The following is a 20,503-nucleotide window of genomic DNA, read 5'->3' as shown; positions in this document are numbered from 1 at the left end:
GGTATGCTACCCTGAACCCTTGAAAGGAAACAGGAGTTTATCAGTTCTGAAACTGTCGAGGTACACAGAATGGTTTTCTGTGGGTTTTGAGTATTCATTTTTTTTTTTTAATTTTGTGTTTTCTGGTTGTGGATAGGTCTAGGTGTTGAGGATAGTAGGATGTTGAGTCTGTGGGTCCAGGCCATACCTGGCAGGACCAGACCATGCTGTCTTCACTCAAGCGTAAGCGTCAATTAAGCTACAAAAATGTCAATGTTCAACCTTACCATGTGATAACTATGCAGCAGAACGGATGAACAGGAATGACATTTTATCTCATGGGTGACTAAAAAAATAACTGCCTGTATGCCACGCCCATACCAAACTATGCCTCCAGTCTTCTGATCTGACCCACTGGATCGTACTGTATCTCAATAAACCAGCACCAATAATCCAGCACCCAGCATTAATATCTTATTCTCCTAACCAAAATCTAAGATAAATATTTTGCTGTTACGGTAGATATCGCAGATTGAATATCACTTTACTGTCATCTGCTGGGCTTAGGTCTTAGAGGAGCCTGCTCTGCAGTGTATAGTCTGTTTAGTGAATTGTCTTGTGGGCACTCTGTTTCGGGATTGTTTTTCATGTGGGGCGAACAACCACTTCTCTCATTCCGCTCTGTGGGCGTTTGCTCGGCCTGGCCAGCCAGAGGGGCTAGCAGCTGCTGGACAGGAGCAATAGAGGGAGAGAAAGCGGTACAGACAGTGATGGAGAGGTACAGACAGTGATAAAGGGAGAGAGAAGGAGGTATAGACGGGGGAGAGGGCTCAGACAAGGTGACAGAAGAGACAAAGCTGTGGCAAGGCCACAAGTCCGCCCCCCTCCCCCTCCGTGGAGGCTCCAAACTGTGATGACCATACCAGATGTGCAGGATTAGACTCCAGTTGGTTTCAGCTACACAGAAAAATATAAATAATACAAGGATATTATGGTTATAATAGAGGATGTTTGTATAAGTACATGTTTTTAAAGTTCATGTGTGTAAATATATGTAGTAAACTAAGTTCCCGCTTATAAATGTCCAAAATACATCATTGTTTAATAATGTTGTGAATATGGCTGGCCATAGATGAATATGTAATACAGACATAATCAGAGCTGCTTTCTGAGTTTGTATCTCTTTCTCTTCTTTGTACACCTAGTTTTTGGGGGAAACAATGCTCATATTGTTGCTCAATTGCTTCTTGGCCAAAACCACTCAGTCCTGATATGATATTTAACAAGATACCCTGGATCTCCAAAACATTATTCTATGGTATGGAAACACTGTCTTTGTTTATTACCCACAGCTGCATTTGTGTTTAGTGTTATAAAACAAATGCTTGGTTTCCTTCAATTATTGTCCAAATCTTCCGGATTCTTTTCTTCCACTACACTGTATTGTCTCAGTGTAGCCCTTTTTTTCCATGAAGTTAAATGAAGAAACAACATCACTGCCCAACAAGTACCGTAATCTCTTGGCCGTCTTCCAAAAAGGACCATTTTTTTATTCTGTCTGGCTGACGGGGGTGGTTGTTATTCCACTGTGTGGTGTGGGGGAAAATGTGAGTTTGTAAGTGCTGTGAGATGAGGACTGAAGGCTGATGACTTTGGTTCGAGAGGGACCGATGTGTACTCCTAGGGGAGGAGAAGGGGGTAAGGAGAGGTGGAAGGTGGGGGACAGACACAGAGAGGAAGGTACGCATGTCTCAGGCTTTGTGCGGATCACATGTGCAGTGTGTGTGTGTGTGTGTGTGTGTGTGTGTGTGTGTGTGTGTGTGTGTGTGTGTGTGTGTGTGTGTGTGTTTGTGTGTACAGTACAGCAAAACAATAGTTGCACTCAGAGAGACACCTTCCTCTAGCAACCCACTGTTGAGGTACAGTATTTATGTCAGAGACAGAGGAGTTTTAAAGTTATCTCCCCTGTCTTTAACTTCTCTTTAATAATTTACAAATGTTCCCCACCGATTGCCATCGGCAACCATAGCGTGTTTATCGTGCAGTGTTTGAAACGTGAGCAGGCCCTGCGCAGGCTGGCGCAAGGCGAGCCTGTAGGGCTGGCAGGCAGAGTAAAAGTGTAGGGACTGACCTACAGGAGGAAAGCCTGGCCACAACTAGTCCCCTGAGACACAGTTTCTCTAATGGAAAAGGCCTGTCCAACGCCTTGCACAAAACCGTAGGGCTGTCTGTGTGTGTATGTGTGTGTGTGTTTTAAGTAGGTAAAATAGAATAATAGAATACAATAGAATACAATAATATAATGCACAAGGTGCAATTTAGAAATATGGTTGTGCATCAGCAGTCACTTAATTAGCTCATGTCAGCAATTTGTATTTAGATTGGGAAGTTAGTCTAGCGGCCAGCTATCTAAACTTGTAGTAATCATGGTCGAATTACCGATCGGGGTGAGGCCCGTTGATCATCAATTATCATATTAAAAACTGCAAACAGGGTGGAGGCAAAAATGTGGGCTCCCGAGTGGTGCAGCGGTCTAAGGCACTGCATCTCAGTGCTGGAGGCGTCACTACAGACCCTGGTTTGATTCCAGGCGGTATCAGAACCGGCCGTGATTGGGAGTCCACATTTGGCCTAGCGTCTTCCGGGTTAGGGTTTGGCCGGGCTAGGCCGTCATTGTGAATAAGAATTTGTTCTTAACTGACCTGCCTAGTTAAATAAAAAATAAATATTACAGGAAATTAGCTGTAAAACTGCTAATTTTTCTCTCCGTCCCATACCAAGATGTGTAGAATTGCAGGAAATTAACTTTAAAACAAATCTATCTTCTCTTTGCTGTTATGAGGGGGGCCGCTAAAATGTTTTACTCGCAAGGTGTGGTTGGGGTTTCACCACGCTGGGACTTGGCTCTGCATGCCTGACATGGCTCGTTAGTCCCACTGTTCCTCTCCACATGACAGCCATGGATGGATGGATGGATGGATGGATGGATGGATGGATGGATGGATGGATGGATGGATGGATGGATGGATGGATGGATGGATGGATGGATGGATGGATGGATGGATGGATGGACGGACGGATGGACGGATGGACACAGGGAGAGGAAAGAGGCAGAAGGCCCTATTTTGGACCACTGCCCTCAGGAAATGAGTATCTATGGCAGTCCGAGATTTAGATGTAGCCTATTTATAATAATTGACTTTAGCTACCTTCAGTTTTTATTAATTATACCTCACAATGTTACCTGAACCACCTATTAGGCTAATCATTGTGGAGTGAAATGAAAACAAGAATACAAAAGCGAGATTCTGATCCATAGAGAGAGAAATTTATCCCACCGCCTCCAACATAATTTGTATTTTTTTTTACTTTCGAGGAAGTGTTGTTAACAAGTTGTGCTCGTTATCGTCAATTACATGATCCCTGTTATAGTCCATCCGTTCTTGTTATCCTCCAATTCCAAGGTCACCAGTCTTTTCAGTGCTGCAGGGCACACACACACACACACACACACACACACACACACACACACACACACACTGTAGACCAATCTGACAGGCTTCTCGCTTCAGACTCTCACAGGAACACCTCCAGTGCCAGCTCTCCACAGCAACTTCTATAATTGACCCCCCAGTCATAACGGCTAATTATGGGTTGTCCAGAGCCAAGAGCACTACACTGTGAAGTCTGGTCCACCTCCTGTAGTGATTAGAGAATTAAGAGAAGGCCCGATTTTGACCATTTTAAGGGAAAAGAGAAAGAAATGAAAGTGAAATAAAGGGGATTATAATTGGAGGGCTCTTTTGGGTCATCTTGATTATAGGTCTGGCACCGTAACAGCCTGTAGAAGCTTAGCTAGACACTGCTTTGTTCAGAGGCGCGGCCAGTCTGTGTTAGTGGCCTGTTGAGGGTCAGAAAGAATGATGCTGCTCTTTGTTGAGAAGCCAGTCTGCTGTGTAGTGGGCTGTGGACTGGAGAGAATGGCCTACTTTGAGAAGTAGTGAGCTTTGTGCCCGGACAATGTGCGCGGGCAGCCTTTTATTTTGCTTCGCCCAATGTAGATAATGATTATGCCACTCATTATGGTTGCATGCGGACATTCCTTTATTTGCCCTCGTCATTCATAAAAGAGCAGCTGATTCGTACACTCTCTAATTATGAACAGTCTATAAATTATTTCCATAACCTCCGTATAAAGTGTTCTCCAGTTCGTTGGACCGACGCTGCAGTGTGGAAAACTGGCCTCTTGTGTCTGTTGGCTTTTTTCCTTTAGAACTTCAGTTGATGTTAAAGTGTGTTTCCTTTAATGCAGAGTCTCGAGCTACACGCTGGTGATCTTGGATTCTCGAAAAGCAATTGCACGAGTTAGCACTCATCTCCTTTTTATTTTCTGCCCCACAGGCCCGTTGTCACGCAGCCCGTGTGAGCTGCTGCCAGTCGGCGTAGGCCACCCGGTGCAGGCCCTGCTAAAGAGTTTCACGGCCATGTCAGGCTGTGCCTCCCGCGGCACAACAGGACTACCTCAAGAGGTCCACATCATCAACCTGAGGGGCCACGGTCCTAAGGGGCCAGACCACAAGACTACAGAGGTCAGACACATGTGTGTGTATATAGTGTAACCACCTACATACAATGTATAACAATATGCTGTATATAATATGACGGACCAGAGGACACACCTGCAGAGGTCAGTCACCCACCTGGCTGAGCTAACCCAGAACAGCCACACCTGGTCCAGGGAGTCATATACATATACTGTAGTCTCACGCTATCCTCGCCTGTGTATACTGTTATAACTGTAACCCAAAGTGCACACCTCTGTCAGACAGCTAAACATCCAACATGCATCCCAGCATGCTGTTTCTACCATAGCATTAACACGGATGTCAACAAAAACACTGGTGTCATTTTGAGTTTAGTGGCCTCAACAGATGAGCACATTTAAAAAAATAAAATATAAAAAATGTAAAAAACGTCACCTCCTCTTGTTTATCTCGGTCCGTATCGTTCCATGGGCAGTATGCCATCCTAAGAAAGTAGATGACAGTGTGGGTTGGCATTCAGGTTAAAAAACACTTTGTACCAAGTTAATTGATGCTATAACGACTGGAAGTCTGTTAAGTTAGGCTAACTCAAGAGCTTTCTGGGGAGAGGTGCATCATTTCTTATTTACTTTATCATTGCTCAGCAGCTGCTCTGCTCACATTCAGTCAGAAGATCACAAAATGTTATTAACACGAGAAGAAAGAAATAGAAAAGAAACGATAGTGGACCCCCTCCGCTTCTCAAATTGTACTCGTTCCAAGAAGAACAGCAGCGTTAACTGAGGATGTTTACATGCTACTTTACTTCTCATATGTATATACTGTATTCTATTCTACTGTATTTTAGTCAATGCCACTCCGACATTGCTTTTCCTAATATTTATATATTTCTTAATTTCATTCTTTTACTTTTAGATTTGTTTGTATTGTTGTGAATTGCTAGACACTACTGCACTGTTGGCGCTAGGAACACAAGCATTTCGCTACACCCGCAATAACATCTGCTAAATATGTATATGTGACCAATAACATTTTACATTTGATTTGATTTGGATGGAGGTGGTGGTGGGGGTTTGTAGAGTCTTTGTTTAAACTCGCTTGCACAAGGGTGGAGTGTGCAGAAGAATCTGTGTTGCTCAATGTAGGGGAGATTTTACAATACACAGTAGTTACAGTTGAAGTCAGAGGTTTACATACACCTTAGCCAAATACATTTAAACTCAGTTTTTCACAATTCCTGACATTTAATCCTAGTAAAAATTCCCTGCCTTAGGTCAGTTAGGATCACCACTTTATTTAAAAAATGTGAAATGTCAGAATTGTGAAGTGCACCAGTCCCTCCTGCAGCAAAACACCCCCACAACATGATGCTGCCACCCCCGTGCTTCACGGTTGGGATTGTGTTCTTCGGCTTGCAAACCTCCCCCTTTTTCCTCCAAACATAACGATGGTCATTATGTCCAAACAGTTCTATTTTTGTTTCATCAGACCAGAGGACATTTCTCCAAAAAGTATGATCTTTGTCCCCATGTGCAGTTGCAAACCGTAGTCTGGCTTTTTTATGGCAGTTTTGAAGCAGTGGCTTCGTCCTTGCTGAGCGGCCTTTCAGGTTATGTTGATATAGGACTCGTTTTACTGTAGATATATATACTTTTGTACCTATTTCCTCCAGCATCTTCACAAGGTCCTTTGCTGTTGTTCTGGGATTGATTTGCACTTTTCGCACCAAAGTATGTTCATCTCTAGGAGACAGAATGCGTCTCCTTCCTGAGCAGTATGATGGCTGCGTGGTCCCAAGCTGTTTATACTTGCGTACTATTGTTTGTACAGATGAACGTGGTACCTTCAGGCGTTTGGAAATTGCTCCCGAGGATGAACAAGACTTGTGGAGGTCTACATTTTTTTTCTGAGGTCTCGGCTGATTTCTTTTGATTTTTCCCATGTTGTCAAGCAAAGAGGCACTGAGTTTGAAGGTAGGCCTTGAAATACATCCACAGGTACACCTCCAATTGACTCAAATGATGTCAATTAGTCTATCAGAAGCTTCTAAAACCATGACATCATTTTCTGGAATTTTCCAAGCTGTTTAAAGGCACAGTCAACTTAGTGTATGTAAACTTCTGACCCACTGGAATTGTGATACGGTGAATTATAAGTGAATTAATCTGTCTGTAAACAAATGTTGGAAAAGTTACTTGTGTCATGCACAAAGTAGATGTCCTAACCAACTTGCCAAAACTATAGTTTGTTAACAAGACATTTGTGGAGTTGTTGAAAACAAGTTTTAATGACTCCAACCTAAGTGTATGTAAACTTCCGACTTCAACTGTAGGTGTTATCAGCTGCATAGATTTTATACTGTGTTTGTATGTCGCTGGCAATAGGAGTTTGAATGCTTGACCCAGAGTGATGTTAGACGCTAGAGAGAGCCCTACATTACCTTTCTAGTTATTGATACATCAGAGAGCTGGGTGGGTCATGTTCAAAAGGCAAATGTTTCAACACCGTAAACAAGTGTTTTTTTATTGGACAGGTAGTACCTCCCTGTTTCACATTGTGTTCTTCTTTTTTTGTGCCTATTGAACACTTCCCAGGCATTGGTTATCAGTGTAAAGATGGATGGCTCTTCTGTCTCTCGCCACTATGTACCCAGGCCTCTTATCCCTGTGAGCTGCTCCTTCCATGGTGCTGTCAGATACAGTAGAGAACACTCTATCTGGTACATCTATCCACTGCCCTCTTCTGCCCCCATTGTAATCAGGGGCCCAGCAAATGGCGTCCGTTCCTTCCCCCCTGGTGCCGACAGGAAGCCGAAGAAAGGCTTGTTGGCCAAAGCAACGCAGCAGAAGATGGTAAACATCTCTGGGAGATCAGATTGTTGTTGGAGGGCTGCGCCTCTGCGTCCCAAATGACACCCTATTCCCAGACAAAGTGCGCTACCTGTGCACTATATAGGGAATATGGTGCCATTTGGAACACAGGCATTGTTGTTGAAGGGCTCGGCAACATCAATAAAACGAAATCAGAGAAAATGTTATCTCCCCCAGCTATCTCCATGGCTGTGTTTCAACGAACCCCTTACTTAGCCTCTGCACCTCTTCACACTGTTGCGAGACAGAAAAGAAGCCTGTCATCACATTCTTCTATGGCTCTTAAAATGAGGATCCAAAATGGTATCCACGCGTTTTCAAGAAGGGCTAAGTGGTAAATACTTGAGGAGATGAGTATACATGTTTAATAACAGTTGAACAAGACACTCCTTAGCTCTCCCGATCCTGAGAGTTGTAGTGTGCGTACCGTACCTCTGTGCCTATAAGCGTGAACCCATCTACCCTTCTCTCTTTCAGGGCTTATATCAGGCTATTGAATGACAAGGCTCCCCTCTGTTTTCATTAACATTTGCTCGACTATAAGTCTATCTCTCTGTAGCCTGCGGACTGAAGGATGTGCTTGTGCTGTGTCAGGATATTTACGTGTCCCCCACTCCTTCAGTCATGGTAGTGTGAAAAGCAGCCTGCCCTGGGCATTTTACTGCTGAGGTAGGCAGATCTAAATGTTGCCAAGGCCAGATGCATAGATAAGAACAGGAGCTGGGTGTGTTATGTTGAGTCAGCATGTAAATAAAGACACCACTCTTGTGATTCTGTCATAACACGTTAGTGTTAACACTGTATTGAATAGATAGGACTTGCACTGTGACCTATTCTCCCAAAGGAGCGATGAGCCTAAGTTCTGTAAGTAAGTAAGTAGTATAGATAGGACTAAAAGTAAGTAGTAAATATCTAGTAAGTACTATAGATAGGAGATGGGATAGGAAGTCATATTTGAGATGTGTTAAGGTCTGTTATTACACTCTTTACATTGTTGTCCCAAGTGGGAATGGGCATTACGATATTGTACTAAAGCCATCTCTGCTTCTACTGAGTACTGTTTAAATTGTCGCTACTAGTGATTGAATGACAACTACAGTAATGTTTATGTAACTGTAGTAGCTAAACCTTTTGGAATGAAACCTTGTGATAGAATAGTATTCTAGATGTTGTGATTAATTAGCTTCATCACTGCCTTTATGGGGAAAACAGACTGTAGAGAACAAGCTTGAGGTCAAATAATTACAAGGTTCCATTGAAACGTATCAACACATTTCCCAATAAGGATCAAGAGCGATGTTCAAAATTAGAATATAAACACAATGTTTGTCACACAGCCTGGAGGGGTGGGTGCGGAGTCAAGAGCAGAGAGCAGAGGATAATGGGGGGGGGGAACCGGACTTTATTGCGGCATCCAAAACAACAGGCGAATATAAAAAAAAGTGTCCAACCCAGAACAGGGCACAAACAGACAGGGAACACAACACGCAACAACTTCGACTAACAGAAAACAAGCCCGCACAAAAACAGACGGGCCTAACAGGCTTAATTAGTCCTGGATCAAAACTAAAACAAGAAACAGGTGCAACCAATAAGACATAACAAACAGAAAAGGTAAAGGGGATCGGTGGCGGCTAGTAGACCGGCGCCGCCCGAACAGGCAGTGGAGCCACCTTCGGTGGGAGTCATGACAATGTTATGGAACACACTGAGGTAATTGTTACACTGATAAGGAATGTATGCAGCAAAGTGAAGTTTGTGTGATGCCATACCTGTCATTACTCCAAATCCGTGGCTTTCAGATATTTTTTTGGGGGCCACCCGTAAGAGTAAATGTAATCCCTTCTCATCATGTTAAGTTTGTACACTTCAAGTTTCCTGAATTTTTTCCCCATTACATATTCTAATATAAAATTCATAACATTATTGTTTACATAGCCCAACATTAAGATACACTTTTGGCATATGCATGATTTACATAACCCAACATTGGGATGTGCATGGGCTCGTAAGAAATTCATGCACTTGTGTAAGCCTCATTAACCTGTTGCGACGAGCAATCCCGTATCCGGGAGCGTAATTATAGCCTCAAGCTCATTACCATAACGCAACGTTAACTATTCATGAAAATCGCAAATGAAATGAAATAAATATATTGGCTCACAAGCTTAGCCTTTTGTTAACAACACTGTCATCTCAGATTTTCAAAAAATGCTTTTCAACCATAGCTACACAAGCATTTGTGTAAGAGTATTGATAGCTAGCATAGCATTAAGCCTAGCATTCAGCAGGCAACATTTTCACAAAAACAAGAAAAGCATTCAAATAAAATAATTTACCTTTGAAGAACTTCGGATGTTTTCAATGAGGAGACTCTCAGTTAGATAGCAAATGTTCAGTTTTTCCAAAAAGATTATTTGTGTAGGAGAAATCGCTCAGTTTTGTTCATCACGTTTGGCTAAGAAAAAAACCCGTATCCGGGAGCGTAATTATAGCCTCAAGCTCATTACCATAACGCAACGTTAACTATTCATGAAAGTCGCAAATGAAATGAAATAAATATATTGGCTCACAAGCTTAGCCTTTTGTTAACAACACTGTCATCTCAGATTTTCAAAAAATGCTTTTCAACCATAGCTACACAAGCATTTGTGTAAGAGTATTGATAGCTAGCATAGCATTAAGCCTAGCATTCAGCAGGCAATATTTTCACAAAAACAAGAAAAGCATTCAAATAAAATAATTTACCTTTGAAGAACTTTGGATGTTTTCAATGAGGAGACTCTCAGTTAGATAGCAAATGTTCAGTTTTTAAAAAAATATTATTTGTGTAGGAGAAATCGCTCCGTTTTGTTCATCACGTTTGGCTAAGAAAAAAACCTGAAAATTCAGTCATTACAACGCAAACTTTTTTCCAAATTAACTCCATAATATCGACAGAAACATGGCAAACGTTGTTTAGAATCAATCCTCAAGGTGTTTTTCACATATCTATTCGATGATAAATCACTCGTGGCAGTTTGGTTTCTCCTCTGTTCAAAATGGAAAAATGCACGCACCTGGAGATTACGCAATAGTTTCGACGGAGGACACCGAGCGGACACCTGGTAAATGTAGTCTCTTATGGTCAATTTTCCAATGATATGCCTACAAATACGTCACAATGCTGCAAACACCTTGGGGAAACGACAGAAAGTGTAGGCTCATTCCTTGCGCATTCACAGCCATATAAGGAGACATTGGAACACAGCACATTCAAAATCTGTCTCACTTCCTGTATGAAATTTCATCTTGGTTTCGCCTGTAGCATTAGTTCTGTGGCACTCACAGACAATATCTTTGCAGTTTTGGAAACGTCAGAGTGTTTTCTTTCCAAAGCTGTCAATTATATGCATAGTCGAGCATCTTTTCGTGACAAAATATCTTGTTTAAAACGGGAACGTTTTTCATCCAAAAATGAAATACTGCCCCCAGAGGTTCAAGAGGTTAAAGCAACAAAAAAGTGTCAGTGTTCAACCTTAACATGTGCTAACTATACAACAGAACAGATGAACCAGAATGACATGTACTTTCACGGGTGGCCAAAATAACTATCTGAAAGCCACGCCCCTACTAAGCCATGTCTCTAGTCTTATGAGTGCAAAAACCCAGGATCAATGACCCAGCACCTAGGAGCAATAACTGAGCAGTTTTTAAAGAAAACAACTCAAGTGACCCAATGCCTGCAACCCAGCAGTTGGGTCAACCAAACAACCCAGCATTTTTTTAGATTGTAACTTTGTTCTGTAGTAGAACAACTTTGCCAAGAACAGAGATCTCCTGCTGCTTTTGAACAAGAGCAGCAACATATACTTGTGTCAGGACAGATTATGAAGTGTGGCAGAGATACTCCTACAACCCCCCCAATCTGCATGAGGTTGTGTCTACAGTGGGTGGCAGATAAGATTGTTCCACTCACCGCTTACCAGCACATTCCAACCTCTCAGGTATTTGTTGGTCTTTGATATCTCCTGCCCAATTATTGGGCCTCTTTGATTTGAGGTAGAGATTGGGGAAAAGTGGGACAAAGGCCAGAGAGGGCCCTTTGACGTTCACTACAGTTTCTACATCTGGGATCTTTCTGGTCTGGAGACTGATTCACAACCAGAGACATAATGGGGAAACCAAGGATGTGTCCCAAATTGCACCGTACTCCCTATAAACAGTAGTGCACTGCTTTTGAACAGAGCTGGGCTCTGGTCAAAAGTAGTGCACTGTGTTGGGAGAAGGGTGCGGTTTGGGACTCCAAGGCCTCTCTTTCTCACTCTGCAGTGTTGAGGTGGTGCTCTCCCACGCTGAGCAATGAGGATAACCCATGAGAGTTTAGCTGTCTAAAGTCCTGCAATTATTGTCTCTTTAGAGGCCTCTCCTGCTTGGTGTCGCCACCCAAATAATGACGTATTTTACTGTCAACTAATTCTGCCTGGGAGGTACAGAGCCCACAAAACCCAAAGTCCAAGCACACACATTCCTTATGTCAACATTTGAGACTGGGCTTGTTTTGCTGGTGAAATTCTCAGACTCAGCAATATATCTAATGTAAATGTCTTTGTCGTTTTGGCCAGTGTTAATGTTTTTGTGACTTTGTGTCATTTGTTCATCTTCCGACTGCAATAGCTGGACTGTACATCAGACTAATAGATGGTACTTTATATAAGTGATGTCTTCCACTGAGGGAGAGAAAAGGGACATGTTCAAATGTCATGGGAAATGCTTGTCCTTGTCATCGTTGCAAAGAGTGTATTTCATTTCATGAGTTTCATTTCACATCGTTGAGACCCACACGAAAACAAATGCTACAGTGTATACTATTGTAATTAATGTAGTGTTTTTGCAGACTGTAGCATACTGTAGTATTTACTGAAGTGTTTTTGTTTTATTATCTTTGACATAGAAAGGTTGGTGGGGGGGGTCTGCTGAAGAAATACTCAAATTCATTACATGTTCAAATTTCAAATTAAATCAAATTGAGTTGAACTTCAAAATAATAAACAATTCAAACAATAAATAACCAATCCAATTTAAGTTAATCAAATCAAAAGTAAAATAATTAACAAAAAACAAATGCATTCTTTCAAATAACATGAAAGAATCATCAGTCTGTCAGGTTGGTCTGGTGGAGTGGTTGACCTTGTGTTAGTGTTGTGTTCGGGGAGGGATGAAGGAGGCAGTTGTGGTTGGTTGGTGCTGGTGTTGGGGCAGGGTTGGAAATCGTGCTGGTACCAGGGCTGGAAAACCAGAGGTTGGTGCTGGTTCTAGGACTGTGGGTCTGGGAGAAAAACAGGAACTGGAACTGGTGCTGGGTAAGGATCTGTAGAGGGGAGGAAAATCAACCCGAGGAGCAAGCAGACATACAAGGAAGCCCTAGACTCAGGGGTCAGCGATGGCACTCCCCTGTGGTCTGCTCGCTCCGTGTGAAGGTCTGATGGTGTTGGATGGTTCTGGGCTGGTTCTATATACAGTACCTGTCAAAAGTTTGGACACACCTTCTCATTCCATGGTTTTTCTTTATTTTTGCTATTTTTGTGAATATTGAAGAAATCAAAACTATGAAATCATGTAGTAACCAAAAAAGACTGAACTTTTTAACTGTGTTGCATATTCACAATATATTGTCTATACTTGGCATGTACGTTTCTCACTTATGGGTGGCAAAAATTGGGATATGGGGTAGGGGAAAGGGCAGGGTATGCGCAAATGAAATGCTGAAGTAAAAAAAGTTGTGTTTTTGCTGACATTTCTGTAGTATTTACTATAGTATTTTTTTCTGGATAATACTGTAGTATTTACTATAGTATTCTACAGTATACAACACAATGTTGTACTAAGTACTACAAATTATCAAGGGATAATACAGTGTGTAGTATATTATTCTACAGTTCTATAGTAGGTACTGTAGTATTCAATAGTAAACTGTGGTCTTTTTTTATGTAGGTGAATATTGCATTAACTCCCCTAAGCAGTTTGTTTTGGGTCAGTTCCAAGATGTATCCCAATTATTTGCTCAACAACTCATGTATGGATGATGATTCGCACACTCCGTTCTGCTGTTGAAGAATTGCTGGTTTACTTACCGAGATAGGACAGAACGTGCTGAATTGCTCTAGAATTCTAGGGTGGTGGATTGTGGAAGAGCCTAGGCATAAATCCTGTTGTCCCTGGTCAACCCCTCTATCCCCACCCTCCACCCACCCCTCCTGACCCTGTCCTTGGCTGCAGAAGGCCACCGTCTCAGGCAGAGAGAGATAGAGATAAGTTGGCCCTGCACCGGTTCTGCCTGTGACCGTTGGGGAGTATTTCTGTGGAGATAAGCGTTGTAACGAACTAAGGGACACCTGGCAGCCTGCCGTTTGGCTCTTAGACAACAATCCTTTTCCTTGACATTATAACGGCTGGCCTTCCTACCTAAGACGGGGGCGCAGATTTGTCCATCTGGACCTTCAGTAGTCTCAGTTTGAGTCCCAAATGGCAGCCCTATGGACCCTGCTCAAAAGTAGTGCACTATTACTGGGGGTTAGGGTGTCATTTGGGATGCAGATTTCTGTCTCTGTCTTGCCTTCCCTCCTCGCTTGTCCTTCAGTCATAATCCACGGTGTTCACATGCTCGTCAGAACTAGGGAATGGTGAAATTTCCGACTTGCTGATTCGTTGCACGTGTATAACTACAACCTCCAAAACGAGCTTCAATGCCATACAACACTCCTTCCGTGGCCTCCAACTGCTCTTAAACGCCAGTGAAACCAAATGCATGCTTTTCAACCGTTCGCTGCCCGCACCTGCCCCCCCGACTAGCATCACCACCCTGGACGGTTCCGACCTAGAATATATGGACAACTATAAATACCTAGGTGTCTGGCTAGACTGTAAACTCTCCTTCCAGACTCATATTAAACATCTCCAATCAAAAATCAACTCTAGAATCGCCTTTCTATTTCGCAACAATGCCTCCTTCACTCATTCCGCCAAACTTACCCTAGTAAAACTGACGATCCTCGACTTCGGCGACGTCATCTACAGAATAGCTTCCAACACTCTACTCAGCAAACTGGATGCAGTCTATATCAGTGCCATCCGTTTTGTTACCAAATCACATTATACCACTCACCACTGCGATCTGTATGTTCTAGTCGGCTGGCCCTTGCTACATATTCGTCGCCAGACCCACTGGCTCCAGGTCATCTACAAGTCTATGCTAGGTAAAGCTCCACCTTATCTCAGTTCACTGGTCACGATAACAACACCCACCCATAGCACACGTTCCAGCAGGTATATCTCACTGATCATCCCCAAAGCCAACACCTCATTGGGCCGCCTTTCCTTCCAGTTCTCTGCTGCCAGTGACTGGAACGAATTGCAAAAATCGCTGAAGTTGGAGACTTATTTCCCTCACCAACTTTAAACATCAACTATCTGAGCAGCTAACCGATCGCTGCAGCTGTACATAGATTGGTTGGGCTATTTACAGATGGACTATCTACCTCATCCCCATACTGTTTTTATTTTATTTACTTTTCTGCTCTTTTGCACACCAGTATCTCTACTTGCACATCATCATCTGCTCATTTATCACTCCAGTGTTAATCTGCTAAATTGTAACTTTTCGCTCCTATGGCCTATTATTGCCTACCTCCTCATGCCTTTTGCACACATTGTATATAGACTTTCATTTTTCTACTGTGTCATTGATTTGTTTATTGTGTTATTGGCTTGTTTATTGCTTACTCCATGTGTAACTCTGTGTTGTTGTCTGTGTCACACTGCTTTGCTTTATCTTGGCCAGGTTGCAGTTGCAAATGAGAACTTGTTCTCAACTAGCCTACCTGGTTAAATAAAGGTGAAATATATATATTTTTTAAACAACCAATTAACAAGTCGAACATTTGAGAGTTTCCTAGTTCTGACTAGCACGTGAATTTGGCATTACCGCCCAGGCAGGGACAAGGGTTTGGTTTCACAAGCTGCCCATGACACGTACACAAGCTGCCCATGATCATGACCTTCAGTGGCAGATGGAGGAGATACTCGGACACATAAACATTTCACTGGACAACTGGTTGACTAATTCTGCCTAGTCTGTCTCCGCTTCTGTTACCAACATCAAATTGCAATCATGCATCTACTGTCTCCTTGAGTTAAGATGGCTTGCTGGCCTACGTATTGATACGAACACGAGGGAAAGTTTGCTGATACCGACACTCAAATACATTTCATTCAGTCCTTTCAGGAGGCTTGCACATTCATCACCCTCCACTCTACGTAATGAGGCTTTTCATCTGTTTTGCTTTGGAGTGTATTTCGGATGCTTGTTGTTGTCAGAGTCAGCACAGAGGTGGCTGGTAAATCAGGGCAGGCAGTGATTATGGAGAGTTGTTTTTCCGGGTTCCTTCTCTGCCTCTCGTGATGGAAGAGGAAGTGGCATCTTGGCCGCAGAACGGACTGTGTGTGTGTGTTTTGATGTTTAGAGAGTGGATTGGCCTGGCCTGCAGCACAAGCAGGAGTCTTGTGGCCTGCTCTGGCTGAGACGCTCTTCTCTGACTGGGCTGTTTGGGCTCAGGGGCCGATGTGGAACATGTTGTTTTCTGTTTTGAACTGACTGTACAGCAGCCAGGGTCAGTCAAGTACACAGATATGTCCAAGTACAGAGCTCCCTGTAAACCCAACTTCTACCCAGTAGTAACACCTTGTATGTACAGACAGTGCATCTCCAAGGTCCACTGTCGACACAGGGGTATTGATGGACCATAAGATCCGTATAAACCCATGATCTTCCATACAGTCAAGCCTATTTGTAAATAGTGTTCCTCGAAAATGCTTCTAATTGGACATTGGGTATAGGTTCAAGATATTAATGTAAATAGGTTTAGTTGCATGAGTCTCTCTAGTTACCAGAATGTGCTCCATGATATCTCCATCCTGATATCCATGCAGAGACATGCATCTGGTTCCTATGGTTACAAGGAGGGGCTTAGAGAAAACAGGACAAAAAGCATGAAGAGGAACAGGACGTACACACACACACACAGTGATTTTCGGAAAGTATTCAGACCTGTGCAGCGACGCTCCCCATCCAACCTGACAGAGCTTGAGAGGATCTGCAGAAAATAAACTCCCCAAATACAGGTGTGTCAAGCTTGTGGCATCACACCCAAGAAGACTCCACGCTGTAATCACTGCCAAAGGTACTTTAACAAAGTACTGAGTAGAGTCTGAATACTTATGTAAATGTAATATATATTTATTTTTTTCTTCAATGATTTATTCTAATAACCTGTTTTTGCTTTGCCATTATGGGGTATTGTTTGTAAATGATTGAGGGGAAAAACAATTTAATCAATTTTAGAATAAGACTAATGTAACAAAATGTGGAAAAAGTCAAGGGGTCTGAATACTTTCCGAAGGTACTGTATACCCCCCCCCCCCCCCCCCCTCCCCACACACACACACACACACACACACACACACACCAGCTGTATTCTGTCAGGCCTACTCTATATCTTTTCCACATCTACGTGTGAAACCCTCAAATGTTTTTTTTTGAGTTCCTCCACGTTTTCAGTCCAGAAGTGAGAGAAATTAATAGTTTCCTGCCATGCTCCCAGTGAACCCATTCTGTATGGGTATAAACCAGTCAGAGGTTGCATCCCAAATAGCACCCTACTTCCTGTATGGTGCACTACTTGGGCTTTGGTCAAAAGTAGTGCACTATGTAGGGAATAGAGCGCCATTTGGGATACAAGTCAGGGGGTCTGGGCCCTTATCCTTCCAATAACAGAGAGAAATGCACAGCTGCACTTGCCTGCTTCACAATACACTGCCTCCTGGCTGCTGTCCAATACTGCACAGATAAATTGGCAAATTAAGTGAAACTGAACACCTCGGTGGTGACTGCATGCGGGTGTGACTCTGACAGTGATAAGCTCACATTTGTACTTCTGTCTCAGTGTTCAAACAATAAGAAAACATTTCTGATGGAACACAACACCAACTCTGGTCAATTACTGCGCTCTGGCTTGGAGGAAAACCAAACAATTGACACTTAGTGTACCTACAACGAAACCAAGTACTGAAATATATCACCATTTTGTGAAACTTTTGTGAATTAGAATTGCTGTTGTCCTTCTGTCTGGACAGTGCTGAGCTGAAATCTTCACCTTTCTTCATTGACTTATTGATGAATAGAATCGTAGCAGGACTTCTCTCTGTAACCAAAGACATCAAGGCACACATCTCCTGCTTTAGAAATGTTAGATCAAAGAAGCTACAGTACTTACTGTATGTCTCTGAGCAAAGAGAGAGAGAGAGAGAGAGAGAGAGAGAGAACGAGCTAGAGAGATGGGGAGGAGCTGGCTGTATTGGATGAGACTTCAGAAGGACTGACTGATGCTCCTGGCTTGAGCTTCCTTGAGATCGGATGGACTGAGCCATAAAAATTTGCCCCATCACTCAAGAGAACGTCGGTATATTTTGTAAAGAAAGCGCCCAATCAGCTCACTGATCTCACATCCTAGCCTGCTTCTTCAATCACCACTAAGCCTGCTTTTTCAATCATCACCACCTTCAACAAAGAACTGTCTGTAATATGTGACAATCTGTTTTTCTCTCTCCATCCAATGGCAGTGTTTTCTTTTGACTCTGGCTCAGTGGGCTGTAATCTGTAATCCTTTAGTTCCAGGTTAACGGCCACTATAGCTTGTATGTACTAAACAGCTATGATGTCATCAGTCTATGTTGACCAACCGGGATCAAAGTATCAGATCAAAGCTCTCCCTCCCTCCCTCCCTCCCTCCCTCCCTCCCTCCCTCCCTCCCTCCCTCGTGTTTGAAGGGTATGTCTCAGTGAGGTAGCAGAGACAAGCCAGGGGACTGGAGAGGCACTAGCCCAGAATAGGGGGAACAAAGCACTCATTCTCCACCAGCAGATCCCTGATAAGACCTGTAAGTACCAGGTTGCGGCTGCGTGCACAGCAGCGCGGGAGGGGAATACTGGTCCCAGATAAGGGACATCATTATTTTGTGGCACATTTGCACAAGATTAGATGCACCACTTCTAATGTTAGTACGTTTCCCAGAGTCATAGAGAGCAAGTGAATAGGGAGGAAAAGAAGGGAACAGTAAACTAACTGGATTACCAGACTTGCCACGGGCTCATATTTCAGCCATGTCTTAAACCCATAGGATTGTGTTGCTACTTGCCTTTTTCCGGTTGGGGTTTGACCCATAGGTGTAAAAGTCGTTTCTCTTTAGCTCTCATTGGAGGTCCACATTTCTACTGTTGCCACGAGCCTTTGTGAACAGGTTTTGGTGTCAGGTTTTTAACGTTTCTCCATGTGTTCTTTCAAGAACTACCGTAAAACTTAAATGAAACGGTCTCAAATAGCCGCCCATCCCTTTTTAATAGCCGGGCAATGGCACACATTTCAGCAAATTAACACCTGTTTCGAATAAACGGCAGGTCTAAATAAATTTTATTTTCTTTACGAATGAACTTTAGTGATACCAAGATCACGTGGTAAGGTTACGTTTGTTTAATTAGGGAAAAAATGCAGTTAAGCATAACATATTCGACGGTTAGGTTTAGGCATCGATTTCAACTGGGGTACGTGGACAAATGTTAAATCCTGCGTGAGATCTTGCAAAATCGGTGAGGTATGGTAGGCAGCCTTTGCACTTCTGATCTGACTGCGATGGATTTGGTCATACTGGTTACAATAAACAGTGTGGTCGTTTTTTCAACACTTTATTTAGCAAAAGCTGTGTGCGTTAAGGAAATAGATGCCTGGCTCAAATAGAATCCCGTCTCTAATAAGCCAAGCTAATACACGCTATTCATTTAAGTTTAAGAGGAAATATCAAAGTGTCAAAGTGGCTTTCACACCTCTATCTCCATCTCTGCCACCAGCACATCCACTGCTAACGCAGTGAGGGGCATCGTGGGAAATATCATGCTGGCATTTCCTCGAGGTGGTGTTTCCCATGTCGCTGGCATCTGTTACACAAAAATAAGCACAGACACTTTCTGAAAAACAAACGTCATTCTGTCGTAGCAGCAGAGAGATAAACAGCAGAGGTCTGAGCGAAGCTCCTTGCCCTAGTGTAGGGTTGTGTCCCAAATGGCACCCGTTTCCCTATTTAGGTCACACATTTTGTCCAGGCCCTTTCAAAAGTAGTGCACTGTATAGGGAATAGGGTGCCATGTGGGATGCAAGTCCATGTCTGGGTCTGGCCATATGATTGGCTGATAGGGCTGAAAATAAACAAAGTTAGGGAGAGGGCCCGGCCAGCAGTATATATATCTCTCTGTCTCTCACACAGGCCATCTTTGTCTAATCAACTTACCAGAGGCAAACATCAAACGAGACGCTCTTGGCCGCGGATCAGTGTGAGGCTGAGCAGATGATTGTTTTATCAGGTGGAATTGTTTGATAGCTGCTCGGTGCTCTGCCTGGAGGGTGACTGTCAGTACAGCCCCCCAGTCACAGCTTCTAAAGGACAGGAGTATAACAGCTCCTGAGGCACTAACAGTCGATCGCTAGAGACAATCCAAAGGGCAAGAGACAAGTCAAGCTACATACTGTACATGAACGCAATTCCAGCATTACTCTCTCTCTCTCTCTCTCTCTCTCTTATTAGAGAACTCATTCTAACAAGGAGTCAATTCCATTCAAATGAAATCAAATGTTATTTGTCACATGAGCCAAATACAACAGGTGTAGTAGACCTTACTGTAAAATGCTTACTTACAAGCCCTCAACCAACAATGCAGTTATAAGAAAATAGAGTTTAGAAAATATTTACTAAATATACTAAAGAAAATAAAGTAGCACAATAAAATAATAGCAAGGCTATATACATAGGGTACTGGTACTGAATCAGTGTACGAGGGTGCAGGTTAGTCGAGGTAATTTGTACATGTAGGTAGGGGTAATGTGACTATGCATAGACAATAAACAGCGAGTAGCAGCAGTGTAAAAACAAAGGGAGGGTCAATGCAAATAGTCCGGGTAGCCATTTGATTAATTGCTCAACAGTCTTATGGATTGGGGGTAGAAGCTTTGGACCTAGACTTGACGCT

General features: G+C 43.0%; 1 protein-coding gene across 1 annotated transcript in view; it reads left to right on the top strand.

Annotated features, from left to right (window-relative positions):
* The window catches only part of LOC139406729 (transforming growth factor, beta receptor III), a 131,685-nt gene that overhangs the window by 36,784 nt on the left and 74,398 nt on the right, over positions 1-20,503 (top strand). The window contains exon 3 of the mRNA XM_071149700.1: positions 4,381-4,568. Coding sequence (XP_071005801.1) covers positions 4,381-4,568 — 188 coding nt within the window. The remainder of the gene's footprint in view (positions 1-4,380; positions 4,569-20,503) is intronic.

The sequence above is a fragment of the Oncorhynchus clarkii genome, chromosome 4, assembly GCF_045791955.1.
Source record: "Oncorhynchus clarkii lewisi isolate Uvic-CL-2024 chromosome 4, UVic_Ocla_1.0, whole genome shotgun sequence".
NCBI classification, from domain to species: Eukaryota; Metazoa; Chordata; class Actinopteri; order Salmoniformes; family Salmonidae; genus Oncorhynchus; species Oncorhynchus clarkii.
This window is presented reverse-complemented; position numbering and strand designations above follow the sequence as displayed.